General features: G+C 47.3%; 1 protein-coding gene across 1 annotated transcript in view; it reads right to left on the bottom strand.

The window, feature by feature from the left end:
• Positions 1-18,720, bottom strand: part of COL26A1 (collagen type XXVI alpha 1 chain) — a 139,855-nt gene that overhangs the window by 30,402 nt on the left and 90,733 nt on the right. Inside the window, exon 6 of the mRNA XM_044430356.1 lies at positions 1,318-1,379. Coding sequence (XP_044286291.1) covers positions 1,318-1,379 — 62 coding nt within the window. The remainder of the gene's footprint in view (positions 1-1,317; positions 1,380-18,720) is intronic.

The following is an 18,720-nucleotide window of genomic DNA, read 5'->3' as shown; positions in this document are numbered from 1 at the left end:
CATGAACTTGGATTCAGAGAGCCACGGGATTCTGCTGGGTTGCCAGCCCCAAACAGATTCCTCACACATAAGAAACAGAAACAGAGCGAGCCAGAAGGGTCCTCCCAGGACATCTAGTCTGACCCCCAGCTCCAGTCAGGTCCGCTCACGACATGCCCACCATGTGCATGTCCAGCCTGTCCTTGAACACCCGCACCGATGGGGCCTCAACCACCTCCCTGGGAAGCCTATTTCAGATCCCAGGGGTCCTAACTGTCAGGAAGTGCTTCCTGGCATCTCTCCTGAAACCTGGTTCCTTCAGGCATGTGGTAACCTAGATTTACACATTCCTAAGGTACTTATAACAGTAGAGCCCACCTAAAGAACCACTCCTATGGACTGGATTCTGGGCAGTGGAAAAAAAGCCCAAGAACATTATGATTACAGGATCTTGTAAAAGCTGCCATGGGGAGCAACCCACATCTCCCCCATTTTAAATATTCTGTACTAATTTCAGGGCAGCAGGAAAAGCAGTAATCTTAAATGGATTGCACACTGCTCCTGAAGACAAGACTATGAGGTTGCAAAGAGACGGAAAAAATCTGACCAGCCCTTTAAGTGCCACAAAACGTGTAATTTTTATGGGAGCTGGTGGGGACATTTCCCCCCTGCATTTCAGTGGTATCTGAGCCATTTAAAACCATCCAAAATATTATGCTTGTGAACTACTTAACTCTACAGACCATAGCACCTAATCATTTTAGGGTGCATAAATGGAACAGGAGAGTTTTGCAACCTGACCCTATTGGGATGTGCCAGCCTACAACTCCCAGCACCACCGAGAGCTGATGGGACCTGGAGTCTTACACATTTGGAGGGAGCCAGGTTTGGAAACAGGACCTGTGTTCTCATCCCAACTTCCGCCACTCTGGCGGAATGGCATGGCCTGTTGCTCCGCCATCGATCCCACAAGAGCCATGAACATCTTGTCAAGCATACCAGGGAGGCCCCTGCCCCTGGGAGCTTGCACTCTAAAATTCAACATGAGCAAAAGGAGGAGGAGATGGGGAATAAATAAACAGGAACCATGCAGTGATTTACGTAAGTTGGGTACTCTCAGGCTTGCAGTGGGATATGGAGACAGAGAAATTGAGCCAATGGGAAAATTGCAGAACAAAGATGTCGTAAGTGGAAGTTTGAAGCAACATGGGGCAAGCGAGGAAAAGGCAGAGTTATCTGAGAAAATCCTTCAGGCAGGAGAGTCACAGAGAAGGGTGAAGAAAGGTTTAGTGCATAGATGGGTCAGGACCCCTTAATAATTCTTTAAAGGGTGCTTACTTTGGCTTCAAGGCTGTTTAGCCTCTCTGTCATATCCGCGAATCTTGTGCAGTTCATACATTCTAGAAGAGAAAACCATGAATGGATTCATTCAGAGAAATCAACACGATTTCCAAGCATTGCCTGTGATTTCATCTCATCTTATCGATCTCAGATGGAGGAAACCTGGACACGAGGCGAGCTGAAAATGCTGCAAACAGAAGAGCAGTTGGAAGGGAAACTTCCAGCACAGCAGCCAGGCAACCACTGCATTTGCATCCACCAACATTTCCTGCAGTTCCCTCTATGGCAGCGGTTCCCAAATGTTTTTGGTCATGGAACCTTTCTGAAGACTAATTCTATCCCTGATTTTTATGAAGCCTTGTGAACCCACAACGTCCTTCCAGCTTTCTTCTGTTCCTATTACCCACGTGCTTTGCATAATGTAGGAGGTCTGGAAATGAAGAGAAAACATTTTAAATATAATGAATGAATAAAGTGATTATATGATAATACCCCAAAGGAATTATTTAGATTATTCCCAAAACTACACAACAGAGTCCTCGGCACCAAATGATGTGATGCATTTCCTTGTTCGCTGCTTGGATGCTGCCTGAAAGCCAAATAGTTAGCCTTGTGTGATTCCATTCTGAAATCCATTTTAAACTTGATTTTTGAAATTTTTCAAGGAACCCCATGAGGCTTTTGCGGAACCCTAGGGCTGCGTAGAACACAGTTTGGGAACTGCTGCTCTATAGAATTCTTATCATCGCATCTCTCGACCTCCAAAGCACAGAGCGTCTACCTCTTCCATTGGATTTGTTGCAAATAATAAGAATAAGAATAAATGATTGGATTAGTTGCAAATAATAATCAAGTGGGCTAAAAGCCAGAAAAATGGTCGCACATCACATTGATGCACAGAGGTGGCAATCTTCACTCAGCAGCTGAAAAATCAGGGATTCAAGATTTGGAGACCTCAAGTGCTCGAAGCCCCAGGCCTGGCATTTTGTTTTTTCCGCACGTTTGAATTAGTGACATCTTAAGTTCTCTCATTCACAGGTGTGGAAGAATGTGTGGGTTCGGCTACATAGTTAACGAAAACTATTTGTTATCGCCTATTCCAAATGCAGAAGTCGATGGGCGTCTGTTCAGAGGCTCTTAGGGAACTGGCGGCTGGACCACAGTGGGAGAAACAAGCACGGATGGCGCGCTAGGGGGCAGCATCTGCAAGCGTCACCGTGGAGCTGAAGGTGCGGGGAAATCCCAGCGGGTACAGGGAGGGCTGGACAGGCATCCATGACAGGATCACGTCTCTTAAATGACAGCATCGGACCCCAAGGGGCTTGTCTGGGAAGAGATCAAGTCAGGCATCTGATAGTGCAGCAGTTTGGGAGGAAAATAAAATCCAGTTCTTCTATATTTATTTATTTATTTATTTAAAGTTTTTTTATATGCCGTCCCCTTGCTACATAGCCTCGGGACGGCTCACAGCAATAAATAAATAAACCAAATACAATTACAATTACAATTAAAACTTGAAAACACACTGGCTGCACAATTAAGACTATAAATATTAAAGATTATTAAAATACTGTTTGAATAAAAAGGTCTTGGCCAAAGGGTTTCCAAGGAGGTGGATGGTGAATTCGCAAGGCGAAGTGAAACATGGTTAGGTACGTGAGGGGGTGTCACGTGGAGGTGGGCAGAGACCTGTTCTCCCCTGCAGAGGAAGGCAGGACGCGCTCCAACAGAGCAAAGCTCAGGGAACCCAGGTTCCATTTGGATGCCAGGAAGCACTTCCTGACAGTCGGGACCCCGAGGGTGTGGAATGGGCTTCCACGAGAGGTCGTTGAGGCCCCATCGGTGCGGGTGTTCAAGGATAGGCTGGACATGCACATGGTGGGCATGTCGTGACTGGAGCCTGTTGGAGCCGGGCGTCAGACTAGATGGCCCGGGAGGCCCCTTCTGGCTCACACTGTTTCTGTGGTTGTTGAAGGCAAGGTTTGGAGGGTGGAGAGGGCCTTTTTGGTGGCTGTTCCCAGACTCTGGAACTCTTTGTCCCACTACCAACAGGCACAGGTGCCCTAATTCGGCCGATGTTTGTTCCTTAAGTTACCACAATAATTTTAGCTTGCAGTAGGTTTTGCTGGGTAGGTTGCTTGTCTGGAGGTGACTATTTTTCCTTTCACTGTGCTGCTGTTACCTGCTTTCATGCTTTGATTACACTTTCCTCTTTTATTCCATATGTAATTGCTGTTAGCTTCCTCAAGCATCATTTATGAGGGAATGGTTAGGTATACATTCAGAAAATAAATCAATAAAGACAGGTGAGACCCCAGCTTACCAATATGCATTTGGGCTACACTACTTCAGGCTCTGCAGGTAGGGGCCAGCATGACTGGCTGCTCATCAGGTCCGAAAAACTGGCTGTGCTCACTCATCATTTTCAGTCAGGAATCTTGGTTTACTTACTGACAATGTGCATACACTTTTGCTTGTCCACAGAACCCTTCACTCACAAGGGAAAACAAATGACAGGATAATCGAACAAGCCATCAGTAGCGTTGAATGCCATTGCATGGAGAATGATGGGCTACTGCACCCAATTAAGCTGGGATCCTTTTTCAAGCAGAAAAACCTAGTTTAAGTTGGTTTATGATCCTGGCTTGTTTGGGCTCAATAAACTGTCATTGGATACAATGCTAAGCTATTGACCCCTGGCTTGCTCACCCTCCCACAGGAGCAGGACGTTCACAGTAGAAGCAAACAGGCCATGCGCATGGACACAAAGGTGTTTGGTATTCCGGGATCATTTCCTTAAAACGATGTGCAAACATGGGCACTTTCAAGTGGAGAGTCAGGGGAAATGCTCTATTCCACCTCGTTGCCTGCTACTTCGCTTCTACTTGCAGGGATTTTTAAAATGTACGAAGACATCCCAAACTGCTATCCCAAAGCAGCAATCTGACACCATCTGGTCAGCTACCTCATTCCTCTTTTGTCCAGACCAGCCTGCAGGACAGAGACTGTCCCGGGAGATTCCATGTTGATCTTTAGCACCGGATGATGGTCTTAAGGTCTTCCACCAACCCCCAAACAGCACGAAGCAAGGGACTTCTGTAAGAATTATATGAGCTGAAGTTTCTGGCTTCTTTTTGCCTGTCTGTTTATCACTGGAGATGAAAATGATCGCCACTTCCACACCAATCCCCTCGTGCCTCATTTTGCAAAAGAGCAGTTAAAGTGTACCATTTTGCAGGAGAGAGAGCAGGAGGCAGATAAATAGCTTCCCTTTGGCCCCAAATTGTTCTCAAGCAGCCCGGCTGCTGCACCTCCGAAAGCGCCAAGCCCCATCTGTGTCAGTGGGCCTACTCGGGAGCAATTGGCTTACCTGTGCATGACAGCCGGCATTAGATTTCTGCTGAGTGTGCTCTTTTTCGCAAGGGTGGCAAAAGACAGACATGCAAGTATGCGCTTCTCTATCCCCAGATGTGCCGTTGCTTCCTTCACAAAACCCCTCTGTGTTTTTGGGTAGCTCATCTGCTTAACAGATGTGCAGCTTCCAGAGCTCCCAAGGTTTTTACTTACAATAAATCCGCAGATGTTAATTGAGGTACAAAGCCCCTAGCTAAGAAAGCCTTTACCTCCCCTGGAAATACCCAGTGTGTCCAGATTAGCCCCTGCTGGAAACCTGAAATCTATTTTCTGATCTGTACTTGGATGATGATGATGATGATTAATAATGATGCGTTTTAGGGAATGCAGACTGAAGTGATCTCAATCTGCATGCATTTGCAGCTTAGCAAGGACAGAATTTAAGATCCAGGGGAGGGAACATAAAGCCATGCATCTTTGGTGCATTTATACAGGCGCAAGACAACTGGGAACCATGAGAACCAGACATATTTGCTGAGATTTTGGCAAGTTACTCTTGGTTGGATGGGTTATTATTCTGGCGAAGCAAAAAGCTCAGAACTGGCCATGCTAATAGGGGAGGCTACCTTGAAATTCTTCTTCAAGTTACGTGGCATAGTGCCTGCAATTTTTACCCCCCACCATCTCTCCCTAGAGCAGAAGTGAGGAATTGCAGGCCCAAAGACCAGACCCAGCTCCTTGCAGATCCCAGTCTGAACCCAGAGCTGAGTTCCAGTCTGAACCCTGAGCTTCTCTCAAACATCATGCTCTCTTCCTCTGGCTTACCCACTTCCCCAGGCCTTTTGCATCCCCCCCCCCCTCCCCAAGTCTAAAAGGCCTAGTTACCAGCAAGATCTACGGCATCCCCCCGCCCCCAAAGAAACCTCCTGATGCACTTTCAAGATCTTCAAGCCTCTTTCCTCCTGTTCATCACTTCAGGTGCCCCTTTCTATACTTTCCCCAAATCTAAGATATCCTGCCCGCCTTTTAGGTGCAGTGCCCTTCTGGCGATGTTGACCCAACATTCAGGGCCTCACAAAGGAGGACCCTGCTTTGCAAAACTACGGGGATCCCTGGGCTGGCGTTGCAGGAGAAACGATTCAGCACCTGCCAAGGGCCCCGATTGTGGCTGGTGAATGGATATTTTCCTATATCATCTCAGTCATCCACTCCATTCCAATCCTGCAAGCCATCTTGACTGCAATCTTTGCTGGGGAGACGGGGACACATGAAATACAGACTTATATGATTGCATTGCCTTCTTCTTTCTTTATAAGGGACCCAAAGTGGCTGACACAGCTCCATTTTATCCTCACAACAACCCTGTGAGGGAGGCTAGCCTGAGGTCAGTGACCGGCCCAATGTCGCACCAGGGAGCTTCAGGGTGGGGACTGAAGCCCAGATCTCCCAGGTCCCCAGGCCAACACTCGACCCAGCACCCCACACAGGCTGATACTGGATTGAAGTTCCTTGCAAAAAAAATGTGATGTGACAATGACAATAGACATGCGGGATAATAGAAACGCAGGTGAGAGTCTGGTGAGCAGGTCTCCTGGCCTTCTCCACCTGCTTTTCAGGAGTGATGGGTGGACAGTCTTAGGCTGATCTGCTCCTTTCTGTCCTTCTAGTTCTCTGCCTTTATATCAGACTCAGACTAGACCCCTCTTCAAATAAAAGGCACCCTCAAACAGAGACCTGCTCTCTTCCAGAGGTGCAAATGAGGACCATCCTCTAAGAAGGGTGCCTGGTCACCCTGTCGCCCAGCAAAAGCCCTTCAACGGACCCGGAGGTGCCGTGATTCCGGCCAGGCCTCGCACCTGCAAAGCGCTGCCGGGCTGCCGGGCTGCCCTTGGTTTGCATGGGTGGGCCGCTGGTGCGGCTTGCACAGACCCTCCGCCATGTGGCCCGTGCGGGCCAACTCCTGCCCTTCCGCAGCCCGAAACCATCTTGCATCCCTCCCTTCTACTTAACCAAAAAAGAAAAACGCCCGGACACAAATGCTGGGCATGGCCAGCCCCGAGTCCCATTTTTAACATTCCTGTCTTCCTTCTAAATGCATGTCTAGCTCAAGTAAATACAAGGTTTGCCTGCCACTGGGGAAGCAGAGCGGTTTTGGTTTTGCAAGTGGTTGTTTGCAGAAAATGAACAACCCTCTGAACGCAGCGCAGGACTGCGAGTGGCTCAGGACAGCGACAGGCAGCCAGCCTTCCCTGGCCCGCTAACGCCACTTCGTTCAGACTTCCCAGATTTTAACTGGGCGTGGGAAACATTTTTCCCCGAGTCACCCCTGCCGCGGCCACATAATCACCCCGGTAAAACAGAGCCGGCTTTCTCTCCATTTCCAGTCAGGGCCCAGCTCCGCCTCCGTCACTCGCAAGACCAGCCACCACCTTGTGAGTGCCTCCGTTGTCTGACCACCATTTCTATTCCTCCCAAGTCTTATCTCAAGGTCTCCTGCCCCCTTTGCTATTGAGATCCCAATGCTGACCATTTTAGTCAAGTCAAGGGTGGGTGAATGAATGGCCTTCTGGAGGGCTGGAATGCTCAAAACGTCCCCTTGCTTGCTCCACAGCAGTGGGGAAACGATGCCAACTAAGCAGCGGCCAAGCGTGAAAGCTGCGCCCCCTTCCCCGTCCCATTGGCAGCTAGTTCTAAAACGTGGATCATTTCCTCCGAAGACTAAAGCAGGGCTGATCTGCTCCGCAGGGACAACTAGCACAAATGACGAGGCTTGCCTAGGGCAGTCGCTCACATCGCGTTTGCCGGTGGATCTGCATTTTTGGCAGACAACTTCTCCCGCACCATCGTGTTCGGAGCGGTGAAATCGCTCGCATGCTTTGCAGAGGGAAATGAAATCCGTGTTCATCTATCGCAGGGATGGGAGACCTGTGGCCCTTGGGAGGCCTTGGAATAGAGTTCCCATCTATTATCTATCACCACTGACTATGCTGGCTACACTGATGGGCCCTGAAGGCCAAAGCTTCTGGAGGGGTCGCAGCTTGCCCTCTCCTGATGTCCCGTCGATTTGCACACTGCCCAGGGAGCCTCTGAGCTGATGGACAGTGAATAAATGTAATAATAAATAAATATTTTTGGGTGATGTCCAGTGTGGCTGGCCGTAGCCCTCTGAATTCAGAGTGTTTCAGCCATTGAATTTTGACATCATCATCATCATCATTATTAGTTTATATTTTACTAGTAGTATTAATTTTGCATGTCTGTATTACAAACAACACCTAAGCCACACATTGAAAAGGAAAGAAAAAGGGAAATGTAAAATCAAATGAACATGACAGGTTTTTCTGGATATGGTTTGCAAAAAAATCCATAATGCTAATTACAGATAAGTTGTATATTTCTTTGTATTTGCATGCAGCAAAATTATAAATCACCATAATTGTGTGCTTTAAAAAGTTATGCATGACTTCAACAAAGGCAGCCCCAGTATGCATATATTTTCTGTTTTTAAATTAACCCAAAGACCACCTGTTCAAAACTCAAACGTTTCATTAAACCCCTCACCCAGTATGCTATGGTGGGCGTCTGTGTCTCCATCGAGGCTTCAGCCATCCAAAGGGTGTAGAAAATGCATTTATCACCTTTCTTTAAACCCCAAGAGATGGGTAGGTAGTTCAGAAGGGCGTGTACATCACCGACTATTTAAGAATTTGCCTGTACAAGATTTATCTGAGTTACTACCTCCCCTCTAAAGGAAGCGGCCTATGGATGCTATCCAAAGATATGAAAAAGGGAAGCATGCACCACACCACAGCTCCAGCAATCAATCGGTCAAATGCCGCTGTTATTAAAGAGGGGTTGTGGCGTCCAAAAATATACTGCAGGTTGTGAGGAGAAACTGGAGCACCACTCGGATTGCCTTACTGGGAGTTGTCGGTCTTTCTGCCTAAACTTGCCTAGGAATAAGTTTGCTCCTACGTTGGCTTTCAGGTCCTGTTGGGTCATTCCTGAGAGGCTGTTTGCAGATTTTTTTTAGAAATCATTTGTTGTTTTTTAAAACTCCCCAAAAGCAAGAGGATCGAAAGAGAAGCAACTGATCCCAGAGGAAGGCATTTCAGCAAAAGTTTTCTGCAACCACTATATCCAGCTTCTTACAGGCTCATGGAAAACTATCCTTGGCAAGTGAGCAGGTTGGAAAGAAAGTCTTATGTTTTATGTGTTTCATAAATATTTATCTTTTTTAAAAAAGAAAGACCAACCCCGCCCCCCACAGATTATGAGAGAGATTCCTGCCGAACTCATGCCAAAATACTATTACGCCTTTACTTGGAAACAGAGTTTCCACCTGCTCCATAACTACTATTTTAATCTTGATTTATAATATTTCCTGGGCCAACAGAAATAGTTTAGAAGCTGACAGCTAATGCAAGTTGATTTAATTTAACCCAAACGATTTGCACAGGTTTGCTTCTAGATAGCACATCTCAGGGGAGGTGGGGGTGGAAAGGGTAGCCATAAAATATATATTCTGGTGTCAGAATTGGGCCCCACCCTCCATGCAGCTCAGGACCACATCGGTGCGGGGGAGGGGGGATCCCATTTTAGGATTTCTACATCCCTTGGAGAGGCTGAAGCAGAGAGACACACATGAAAGCAGCACGGCTGCTGAGGGTTTCAGACCCGAGGCTCCGATACCTTGCTAAAATCTAAGAGGCACTGATGTTTCACAGGGACTAGGGTGACGGTGCAGCTGGCTGTGCCTTCCTATTCATAGAAACAGAGAAACAGAGCGAGTCAGAAGGGGTCTTCCGGGCCATCTAGTCTGGCCTCCAGCACCAGCCAGCTCCACTCACGACATGCCCACCCTGTGCATGTCCAGCCTATCCTTGAACACCCGCACCGATGGGGCCTCAACGACCTCTTGTGGAAGCCCATTCCACACCCTCGGGGTCCCGACTGTCAGGAAGTGCTTCCTGGCATCCAAATGGAACCTTGGCTCCCTGAGCTTTGCTCTGTTGGAGCGCGTCCTGCCCTCCTCTGCAGGGGAGAACAGGTCTCTACCCACCTCTGTGTGACATCCCCTCACATATCTGCATGTCGCCAACAGCTCCCCTCCGAGTCTAGGCTGAAGAGACCCAGTTCCCTCAGTCTCTCCTCATTTGGTTTCCCCTGCAAACTGGCCACCAGCCTTGTGGCCCTGCGCTGCACTGGCTCAATTCACTGGGCTTGCTTGTACCACAGACTGAACGGGGTGAGCAACTCAATTTGTCCTAATGGTCTTTTGACAGCAGGCATCATCCAGGGATTCGGAGCATTTCTCACCCCGAGGGGAACATTAAAATTTGGAGAGGCTTTCAGAGGCTGCCTTCCAATGGTGGGAGGAGATGAAAGAAAAAGAGGCAAACAGCAAAGGGGAGGGTCTCAAAATCCTAGCCCATTTTCACTTAAAGCTCTCACTACCAGCAACTTGGGACTTAGGAAAGGCATGTGAGTCTTTTAGAAAGAGGAAAAGATGCACAAAAGCAAGGCAGCTGACTGCCAAATGAGTCAGATTTGGTTCCTGGATTTCACTTCTGCTCCTTTGGTATAAATAGTAAAGAAATCCAATTAATGTTAAAAAGTGTGCAAGAGGGTTTTAAAAGGCTGTTACGATTATGCCAGCAAGCAATCAACATACTTCTGGAGCTGAAATACATCCATTGGGTCACTGCATGTACAATTTGGGCAGCGTTAGCGGCTGTTCGTGCAGTTATTTCCCAGTTCAAAATGCAGGAACAAATTGGGAGCACGGCTGCCCTTTCAGCAACCGTGAGCCTGATAAGGAGCAAGCTGCTCATCCTCAGCCCATTGCACTGGTCCTGAGAGGAGGGACGTGGGGATCACCAGCTGCTTATGGAGCTGCTTGAAGCCCCTCCCTGCATAGTTTCTTCTCTGGCTGGCCAGTCCCCGGAGCTGAAGGGAGCAACCCAGGAGACCACTGTAGGGTTTTATGGTCTGGAGAAAGAGGGGAGGTGGGCAATTCCTATGTCCATGGGTACTCTCATCCATCACAACTTTTCTTCTGGGCATCCGAGGAATGCTGCAGGGTGGACTGCTCCAAGTCTGGGGTGGCATTCAGCACCAGAGAGAGTTCCTATGAAGCTCAATATAAAAGCTGCCATGGATGAGGGAACTGGGTCTCTTCGGCCTGGAGGAGACTCAGAGGGGATCTGTTGGCGACATGCAGGTATGTGAGGGGATGTCACACAGGGGTGGGCAGAGACCTGTTCTCCCTGCAGAGGAAGGCAGGACGCGCTCCAGCAGAACAAAGCTCAGGGAACCCAGGTTCAATTTGGATGCCAGGAAGCACTTCCTGACAGTCAGGACCCCGAGGGTGTGGAATGGGCTTCCCCGGGAGGTGGTTGAGGCCCCATCAGTGAGGGTGTTTAAGCATAGGCTGGACATGCACATGGTGGGCATGTCGTGAGCGGAGCCGGCTGGAGCTGAAGGTCAGACGAGATGGCTTGGGAGGCCCCTTCTGGCTCGCTCTGTTTCCATGAGGAACCCTGCCGACAGGCATTCCCCAGCTTCCCCTGCCCCTTTTACATTCTGTTCAAAAACGGTTGGTAGAACTCTGTGTCTTAAAACTGTAACCTCTCGCACTTCTTTATGTGTGGGATGTACATCCCACTTCCTGTTTTGAGCCTCATAAGCACTATTTGTGGTGCTCCATGGGGGCGAACTCTTGCAGGTGGGTCTCAGCATCAGGAGCAGCCTGCAGTGAAAGCTGCAGTGGGTAAGGTGCCCCCAGCCCTCCCTGCTATGGGGAGATGTGGTCCAAAGTCTCCTCGGCATTGCTGAAGGTCCGGCTCACTCTCTGGGGAGAGGCCAGGCTGGGCCAGGCTGACCCCAGCCCGTGCCCTCTGAAGTGAGTCCAGAAGAGACACTTTGGCTGCGGTGCCCTGGATACGGGTTCTCTCCCTGCGGAGACTTTCTCAGCACCAAAACCGCACGAGAACTGCCTGGGCTTTTCCCAGGTTTTACTCTGCTAGGCAATTACGTGCACATGCATAACCTGCCATCTGCTGCTTCGTTTTTTCGTGTCGGTATTGGTGGTCAGCTTATTTTTTTATTGGTCTTGTTTGTTTTATTTATTTATTTTATATACTTTTTGATTTATAGCCTGCCTTTTTCCTACAAAGGGCTCAAGGCAGCTTCCATCATTCTCCTCCTCCATCTTATCCCCACAACAACAACCCTGTGAGGTAGGTTGGGCTGAGTCTGTGACTGGCCCAAAGTCACCCAGTGGGCTCCATGGCTGAGCGGGGACTCGAACCCGGATCGCCTGAGGCCCAGTCCCACGCTCTTCACCACGACACCACACTGGCTCTCCTTATTTGTTCCTTACTGTAAGCCATCCTGAGACATTAGTGGTGGGCAGGGTAGAAAAGCTTTAAATAAATAAATGTGGTATAAATAAACAAACAAAATAATAAATAAATAGTTTCCTAAAATGTATTTTGGATTTATGCTGTAAGGGACTTTGGGCACATTTTATATTAAAATTGGGATAAAAACCAATTAATGAACCAGTCAGATTGCTGAGAGACCTTTTTTGAGATACCTGTTAGGACTAACCGCTGAAGCAAGGCAAAGACCTATCCGATCCGCAGAGTCTGTCTGGGCAACCCAGAGGAACCCCAAGCTGAGGTCAAAGGAACCCCGGCTCGCAGAGGCCCACGAATGGCCCTGGAAGGCATGCTAGAAGCTGGCAGGATGGGCAGCCACCACGTCCTCTTCTCCGTGGCATTTGCTCCATCTTTCACAGCCTTTTCCAGCGGCATCAGATGGCGCATGTCTTCTGCACATCACTTTCAGCAAGCCCCTACCCACACTTTACTGCACATGCCATGTGCCCCCCATGACATGCTCAGACAGCAGCCCTGAATCCCATATCAGATTCGACACATGGCAATAACCTCAGTGGAGGATGGGAATGCAAAGTGCTCTCTCAGTTCTGAAGCAGTGCGTGCAGGCCAGCATCCCGTTATTGCTCAACTGTTGCGCTTCTCTGAAGTTTTCAATGGAATTCTTTAAGCAAAACAGGAACAGTAAAATGTGCAGATCAGGGGAAATATGTTGGAAAATATGTTGTATTAGGGATATTCACTGCAATGAGCAACAAAATGCAGAGAAAAATGCAGAATAAATGTGCACAAAACTTTCAGGTGAAACTCTCCAAGTTTAGGAAGAACCACACTTAACACTGGCAGAATTCTCCATGTTTAAGATGAACCAGATTTAAGACTAAAGAAACTCTCAAAGTTTGTGATGAAACAGACTTAAGACTAGAGAAATTCTCAAACCAGACTTAAGACTGAAGAAATTCTCAAATTTTGAAATGAAACAGACCTAAGTCTTGAAAAATTCTCAAGGTCAAGAACCACCAAATTTAAGACTGGATAAAGTCTCAAAGTCTGAGAAGAACCAAACTTAGAGGCACTGATCTTGGTAGAAATATCCATCTGCCCTGGAGACCTTCCTCCATGTACCTCCTCCATCAATGGTGAGGTTGGTCAACAGGAATGAGGACCTTCCAATTTCAGATGCCTCTGAAAAACATGCCCACTCTGAGAAATACCACCTGGAAGTAACATAGGCATCTTTAGGCAGTTCTTTAGGTGTTTTAAATGTGGGTTGGTGTAAATTGGCATCCTGCACCAGCGAGGGGTTGGACCCAGTGGCCTTCCTGGCCCCTTCCAACTCTACTATTCTATGATTCTACAAAATTATGTTCATGACATTTTAAATCTCCATTCATGTATCACAGCTTTACCATGTGCATTTGCATTACAGTGGGTGGATATTTGCTTTCTCATGTAATTGTGAATGGTCCTGGAATGTAGACATCTGAATATACAGTACATAAGAACATAAGAAGAAAAGCTCTGCTGCATCAGAGCCAAGGTCGACCCAGTCTGTGTGCATGGTGGCCAACCAGCTGCCCACGGGATCCCTCCAGCAGGACGGGTGTGGGACCCCCATGCCAAGCTCTTCAGGCATGCCACCTCTAGCAGCCATGAACCACCTCCTCCCTCGGGAACCACGCATTCTAAACAGCAACATCTGTGGATTTTAGATTTCAAGCGCCTCTCCCCCAGCCTCATCATCCCCCATTAAACCTGTAAGGATGCAGATACGATCTAAGGATTCAACAGAAACCTCTTTGAACACTGTTTCACTTGTCTATCCTTTGAGTTTTTGAATTTCAGCAAAGATCACTCCTAAGCAAAGCCATATGGGTTGGTCTTCCCCACTCCAACCAAGAGGTGAAGTTCAAAAACTCCACACAAACCCCACTAAAATCTTCTCCTCACTTCAACACTCCCTAAAACCAAGTGGATTTTGAAAGCCCTCTCTATTATCATTTCCCAAGGTACTTTCCAGACTTACTCTCTGGCCTAGAGGCGCCTCAAGCTGGCTCGGTTTGGGCTCACCTGCTCTGTGCTTGCTAAGTGAAATGGTTCTTTTGTCTGATCCCAGGCTGCGATCTTCTCCTACATGGGCTGAATTCTATCAGCCTGCGTCTACTTTACCTAGTGGTTAGCCGAGTCTTATCATGTAATGGTAGGCTAGAACAGCTGGGGTCACTTAGCTTGGGAAAATGGGCAAGGGAGGGAAAATGTAAGAGAAATATACCAAGTTATGTCTAATATAGAGAAAATGGCAAGGGAGAGATTTGTATTTGTAATCTAATGTTTATTATTTATTTTATTTATGTATTTATTTAAAGTTGTTATATGCCGTACAATACCACAGTCTCTGGACAGCTTACAAAACAACAACATACCAATAAACAACACACTGCATCCGACCATTAGTGATAAAATCAAAGATAAAACCAATTAAATATTTAAATGTTGAGAAAGTAAAAAGCTTTTTGCCTGATGCTGAAAAGAATAAAGTGAAAGCACTAGGCATAGTGAAAGCACTGGGGAGCATAATCCACAGTCGGGGTGCCACTGCCGAAAAGGCCCTTCTCTGGGTAACCACCCTCCTAGTCTCCTTTAAGGAGGGCTCCCGGAGCAGGGGCTCCACCTCAGATCTCAAGGGGCAGGAAGGCACATAGGGAAACATAGAAACATAGAACAGAGCGAGTCAGAAGGGGCCTCCTGGGCCATCTAGTCTGACCCTCGGCTCCAGCTAGCTTCGCTCACGACATGCCCACCTTCACGACAGGCGCTCCTTCAGGTATCCCGGACCCAAGCCGTTTAGGGCCTTATAGGTCATCACCAGCACCTTAAATTGGGCCCAGACTTCAATGGGCAGCCAGTGTATTTGAAATACTAGAACCCAAGGGGGTCGCCCCGTGAAGCTGATGGGTGGGAGATTCAGGACAGATGAAAAGAAGCATATCGTCAAGCTGTGGAGTCTGCTACCATGGGAAGTGGTGATGTGGTGTACACAGGGCTGCCCCTTGAAGGCTGTTCACAAGCTGCCATCAAGCCAAGCTGCATGATACTTTGGCCACAGTTCAGTGGTAGGACCTCTATTCTGCATGATCTGGATCCCGGGGATCTCCAGGGATGGCTGGACAATTTCCTGCCTGAAAGACAGGGGAAACTCTGCTGCCAGCCAGTTTCTGGACTGGAGGGACCCAAGCTGCCTTGCTCCACACATTCCTGCCCGTTTGTCAGGATCACGAACTGAGACCCTTCTCCAAGTGCCTCCCCGCAGGGAGGTTAAGGGGGAGACTACCAGCAGGCGGGCCTTTTCTGTGCTGGCACCCACTCATAAAACGCATTGGCTCTTGAGGCTCACCAGGCTGTGTATTAGGGGCCTGGCAAAAACCTTCCTTTTTCAGCATACCGATGGTGCCACACAGAGTATTTGACCAATTGCCCTGTTTATAATACATTATATTTTCACTTTTTGTTTATGTATATTATGATTTTATCCTGTTCTATTTTATTCTGATTTTAAATTGCGTTGGTTTCATGTAAGGATATTTTATTGGTACTGATGATTGCAATGGCCACCCTGAGAGGGTGGCTTTTAAACAAGCTCCATAAATACATAATAAATAAATAAATAAATAAATAAATAAATAAGGTTTGACTTGGTTCAAGACAGCTTTTGATGTTCGGGGGTGGGGGATTTTAACCAGGCAAATGCTGTGGGTTTGGATGGGCATGATCTAAGACCATTGCCACCCCCTGGCATCCCCTCCCAGGGAAATGTGTCCAAGAAGAATTCTCTGTTGGTCTTTGCAGAGCTGACTGCTCCTTGTTCAGATGTTTCCACGCAATGGCTTTGAAGCTACTGCGCCACCAGTTTTGAAAAACAAAATGCTTTATGGATTGATGGTGTAAACCGCTTCGGGTTATCAAGAACAGCAGCAAAACACATTCAAAAAATAAAAAATAAAAAAATGAAGATGAGCTTTATCGGAAACTGCAGATTAATCTAGTACTGAATTAGAAATGTGCTTTGGTCCAACAAAATAATTCCCAACTGAGCTTCTCTTCTCTCACTCATAATAATGAAACTAAAGAAGGATGAAGTGCTACTAGTTTTTATCAAAGTTAGCACAAGTTAAAAGAAAACAGAAAACAACAAAACAAACAGGAAACAGAAAATAGGAGGAGGAAGGGGAAGGGGAGGGGAGATCTTTCGTTCTTCTCCCATTCCTGTATTTTTTCTTTACTCATCTGGAGGATGCCTTGTATCCATCTCTTTGGCAGCTGATTTACCTCTCCTCCTTGCTTCCATGCTACTGCCAATCCGGATCCTGCAGTCAGTTTCTGTCTCTCCTAACAGGCTAGCAAGCTCGCAAAAGGCAGCCGGAGAAGGCTTGGCCAAAGCTTGAAGCCTTGGTTTGAAGACAGAGGCACTAAAGATGGGGGACCCCTTGTGAAAGGACCCAAAAGAATTCATCTTCCGCTGCCAGAGGTCTCTTCCCGAACGATGTGTGTGCATGCACGCATGTGTATCCCATCCGTAAGGACCCCCCCAAAAAACAAATGTGCGTGAGCTCACTCACTTGCTGAGGGACGTGCGCCACAAGCTGTTGTGTCTCTGATACTTTCCTAGCGAACAGGAATCCTCAGTGGCGTTGGCTGCAGATATCTATCCGCTACCGATAAAATATGGGTTGCTTGCTATCTTCTTCCAATCTTACAGGAAGACATGTTCAAGAAGATGTGTCATCTGCGTTTGGGGTATTTTTATCGAAACCATATGAGCACACTGCCTCAGGTTCTGGTTGAAAGCCAAAATACATAAGCAGAAAATTACAAGAGTGTAAAATGCTGCAGTTGGATTTTTTAAAAAGTGTGTGGGCAGGAGGAAGAGTTACCTTTGTCTCAGTAAGTAGAAAGCTTGCTTAAATCTTGCTCTGAAAGGTTAGTTTTGCCTCACAGGCAGTAGTTTTGCTCCCTCTCGACATTTTGTTCTCCACCTATGGCAAACTTTGTATGCTCCTTGGGACACAGGCCTCTCATGTGTTAAGTGCATCAGTCTGAAGAAATGAAACATGCTCTTACCCATGCGCCTCTCCTTCTTTTCCAGTTGATTTATGCTCCAGCAAAACATGTGGCATGAGCTTACGGTGTGACCCTTTGTGGACGACAGGGGAAGATTTGCATTTTCAATTGCCATCACAAAACTAAGCAGGAACACGCTCCACTGGTAACAGCAAAGCTTCTCAAGACAACAACAATAACCGTGCAGCCCCTGATGTGCTAGTTTTCTGTTTGAAAAGAGGCATTTTTGAGCATTGCTGCTTTTTAAATGAAAGGGAACATTCAAATATACTTATTTCTGAATATGCCATGTAGCTCTTAAGACAGACATAAGCATTCTGATGTGTCTCCAGATATCTTGGACTGCAACCCCCATCAGCCTTCCAGGCAACACAGCCAGTGTTTGGGGTAATGGGCCTTGTGGTCCAAAGAACCAGAAGGGGAACCCAGTTGCTTGCTTCTGCTCTGATATGCCATTACCAGCTCAACAGAAGCTGGGAGATGCCACTGCAGGGATGTAAACTCCATTTAATTTCATTACTGCGATTGATCAGGTACAATAAATATTTCTCTCATGCCTCTCAGTCAAAGGCTGTTGAGACAGCTAAGACCATCTTGAGACCAGAATAAAACAAGGGAAAATGTCTATTCCTTTGCAGTGAGCAAGAAATAATTTCTTCCGCACTCATTTTTCCTTCCACTGATCCAACATTCCATTTGGAAATCTCCAGAAGAGCAAATATGCAAGAATGAAAGGCACACCTGAGGTTTTCTTGGTCCTGGGTGGCTGGTAACTTTCATACAGGAATGCTGATATATTGATGAATTGGTGCTCCGCAAAGGCATTCTGACAGCTGCTGGAAGTAACACTTGGCAACATGACTCTTAAGATGGTAGCATCCATGCGCTGCCTCCTCCCCTGCTTTCAACCAGTGTTCTTGGCTCGCACATCCTGGCCTGCTTGGGTGCATTAAACCATCATCCTCGTTCACAAGAAGTCATGCCCTTCCCAGCTCATTCACATGACTATCCAGGTGGTGCAAAGCAGCACACGGTCAGTCCACACCCCTGTTTTTGAACCCCTAATTCTTGCCTCAGAGTGACACACTAACTGAATGGTACTTCTTTCCTAATACGGGTTCAGGACTGCATCTTAAATGATTCAACGACGTACAATGGAAAGCAGAATAGCTACCAAAAACGGTCCTTAGATTTCACATTTCCCCAAGAGGTTAGTAGCAACGTTTATGTGAAAATTAAATCAAAAATAAAGGTAGCATGGTCTTCTCCATAAAGCTGAGGTTCGCTTTGAAGTCGCACCCATGTCTCAACTACCAATTTCCTTTCTGCCGTCTATCAACCTTTTTACCACCGGGCTAGAATTGCTTAAGTGCTTTGCACTTAACGATGTCATCGAACGGCCAGCCCTTTGCAGAGCGAAAAAAGCGAAAAGATCTGCTCAAGTGGAGCGCAATGCATGGCAGATCTGAGATAGGCACACTGGGGGCGGGGGGGGGGGGGTCCTTGACGTTGACAGACTAAGATA

Source organism: Varanus komodoensis, unplaced genomic scaffold, assembly GCF_004798865.1.
Source record: "Varanus komodoensis strain SLA01 unplaced genomic scaffold, ASM479886v1 scaffold20_1, whole genome shotgun sequence".
Classification (NCBI taxonomy): Eukaryota; Metazoa; Chordata; class Lepidosauria; order Squamata; family Varanidae; genus Varanus; species Varanus komodoensis.
Note: the sequence above shows the minus strand (reverse complement) of the source record. Positions and strands in the feature narration are given on the sequence as shown.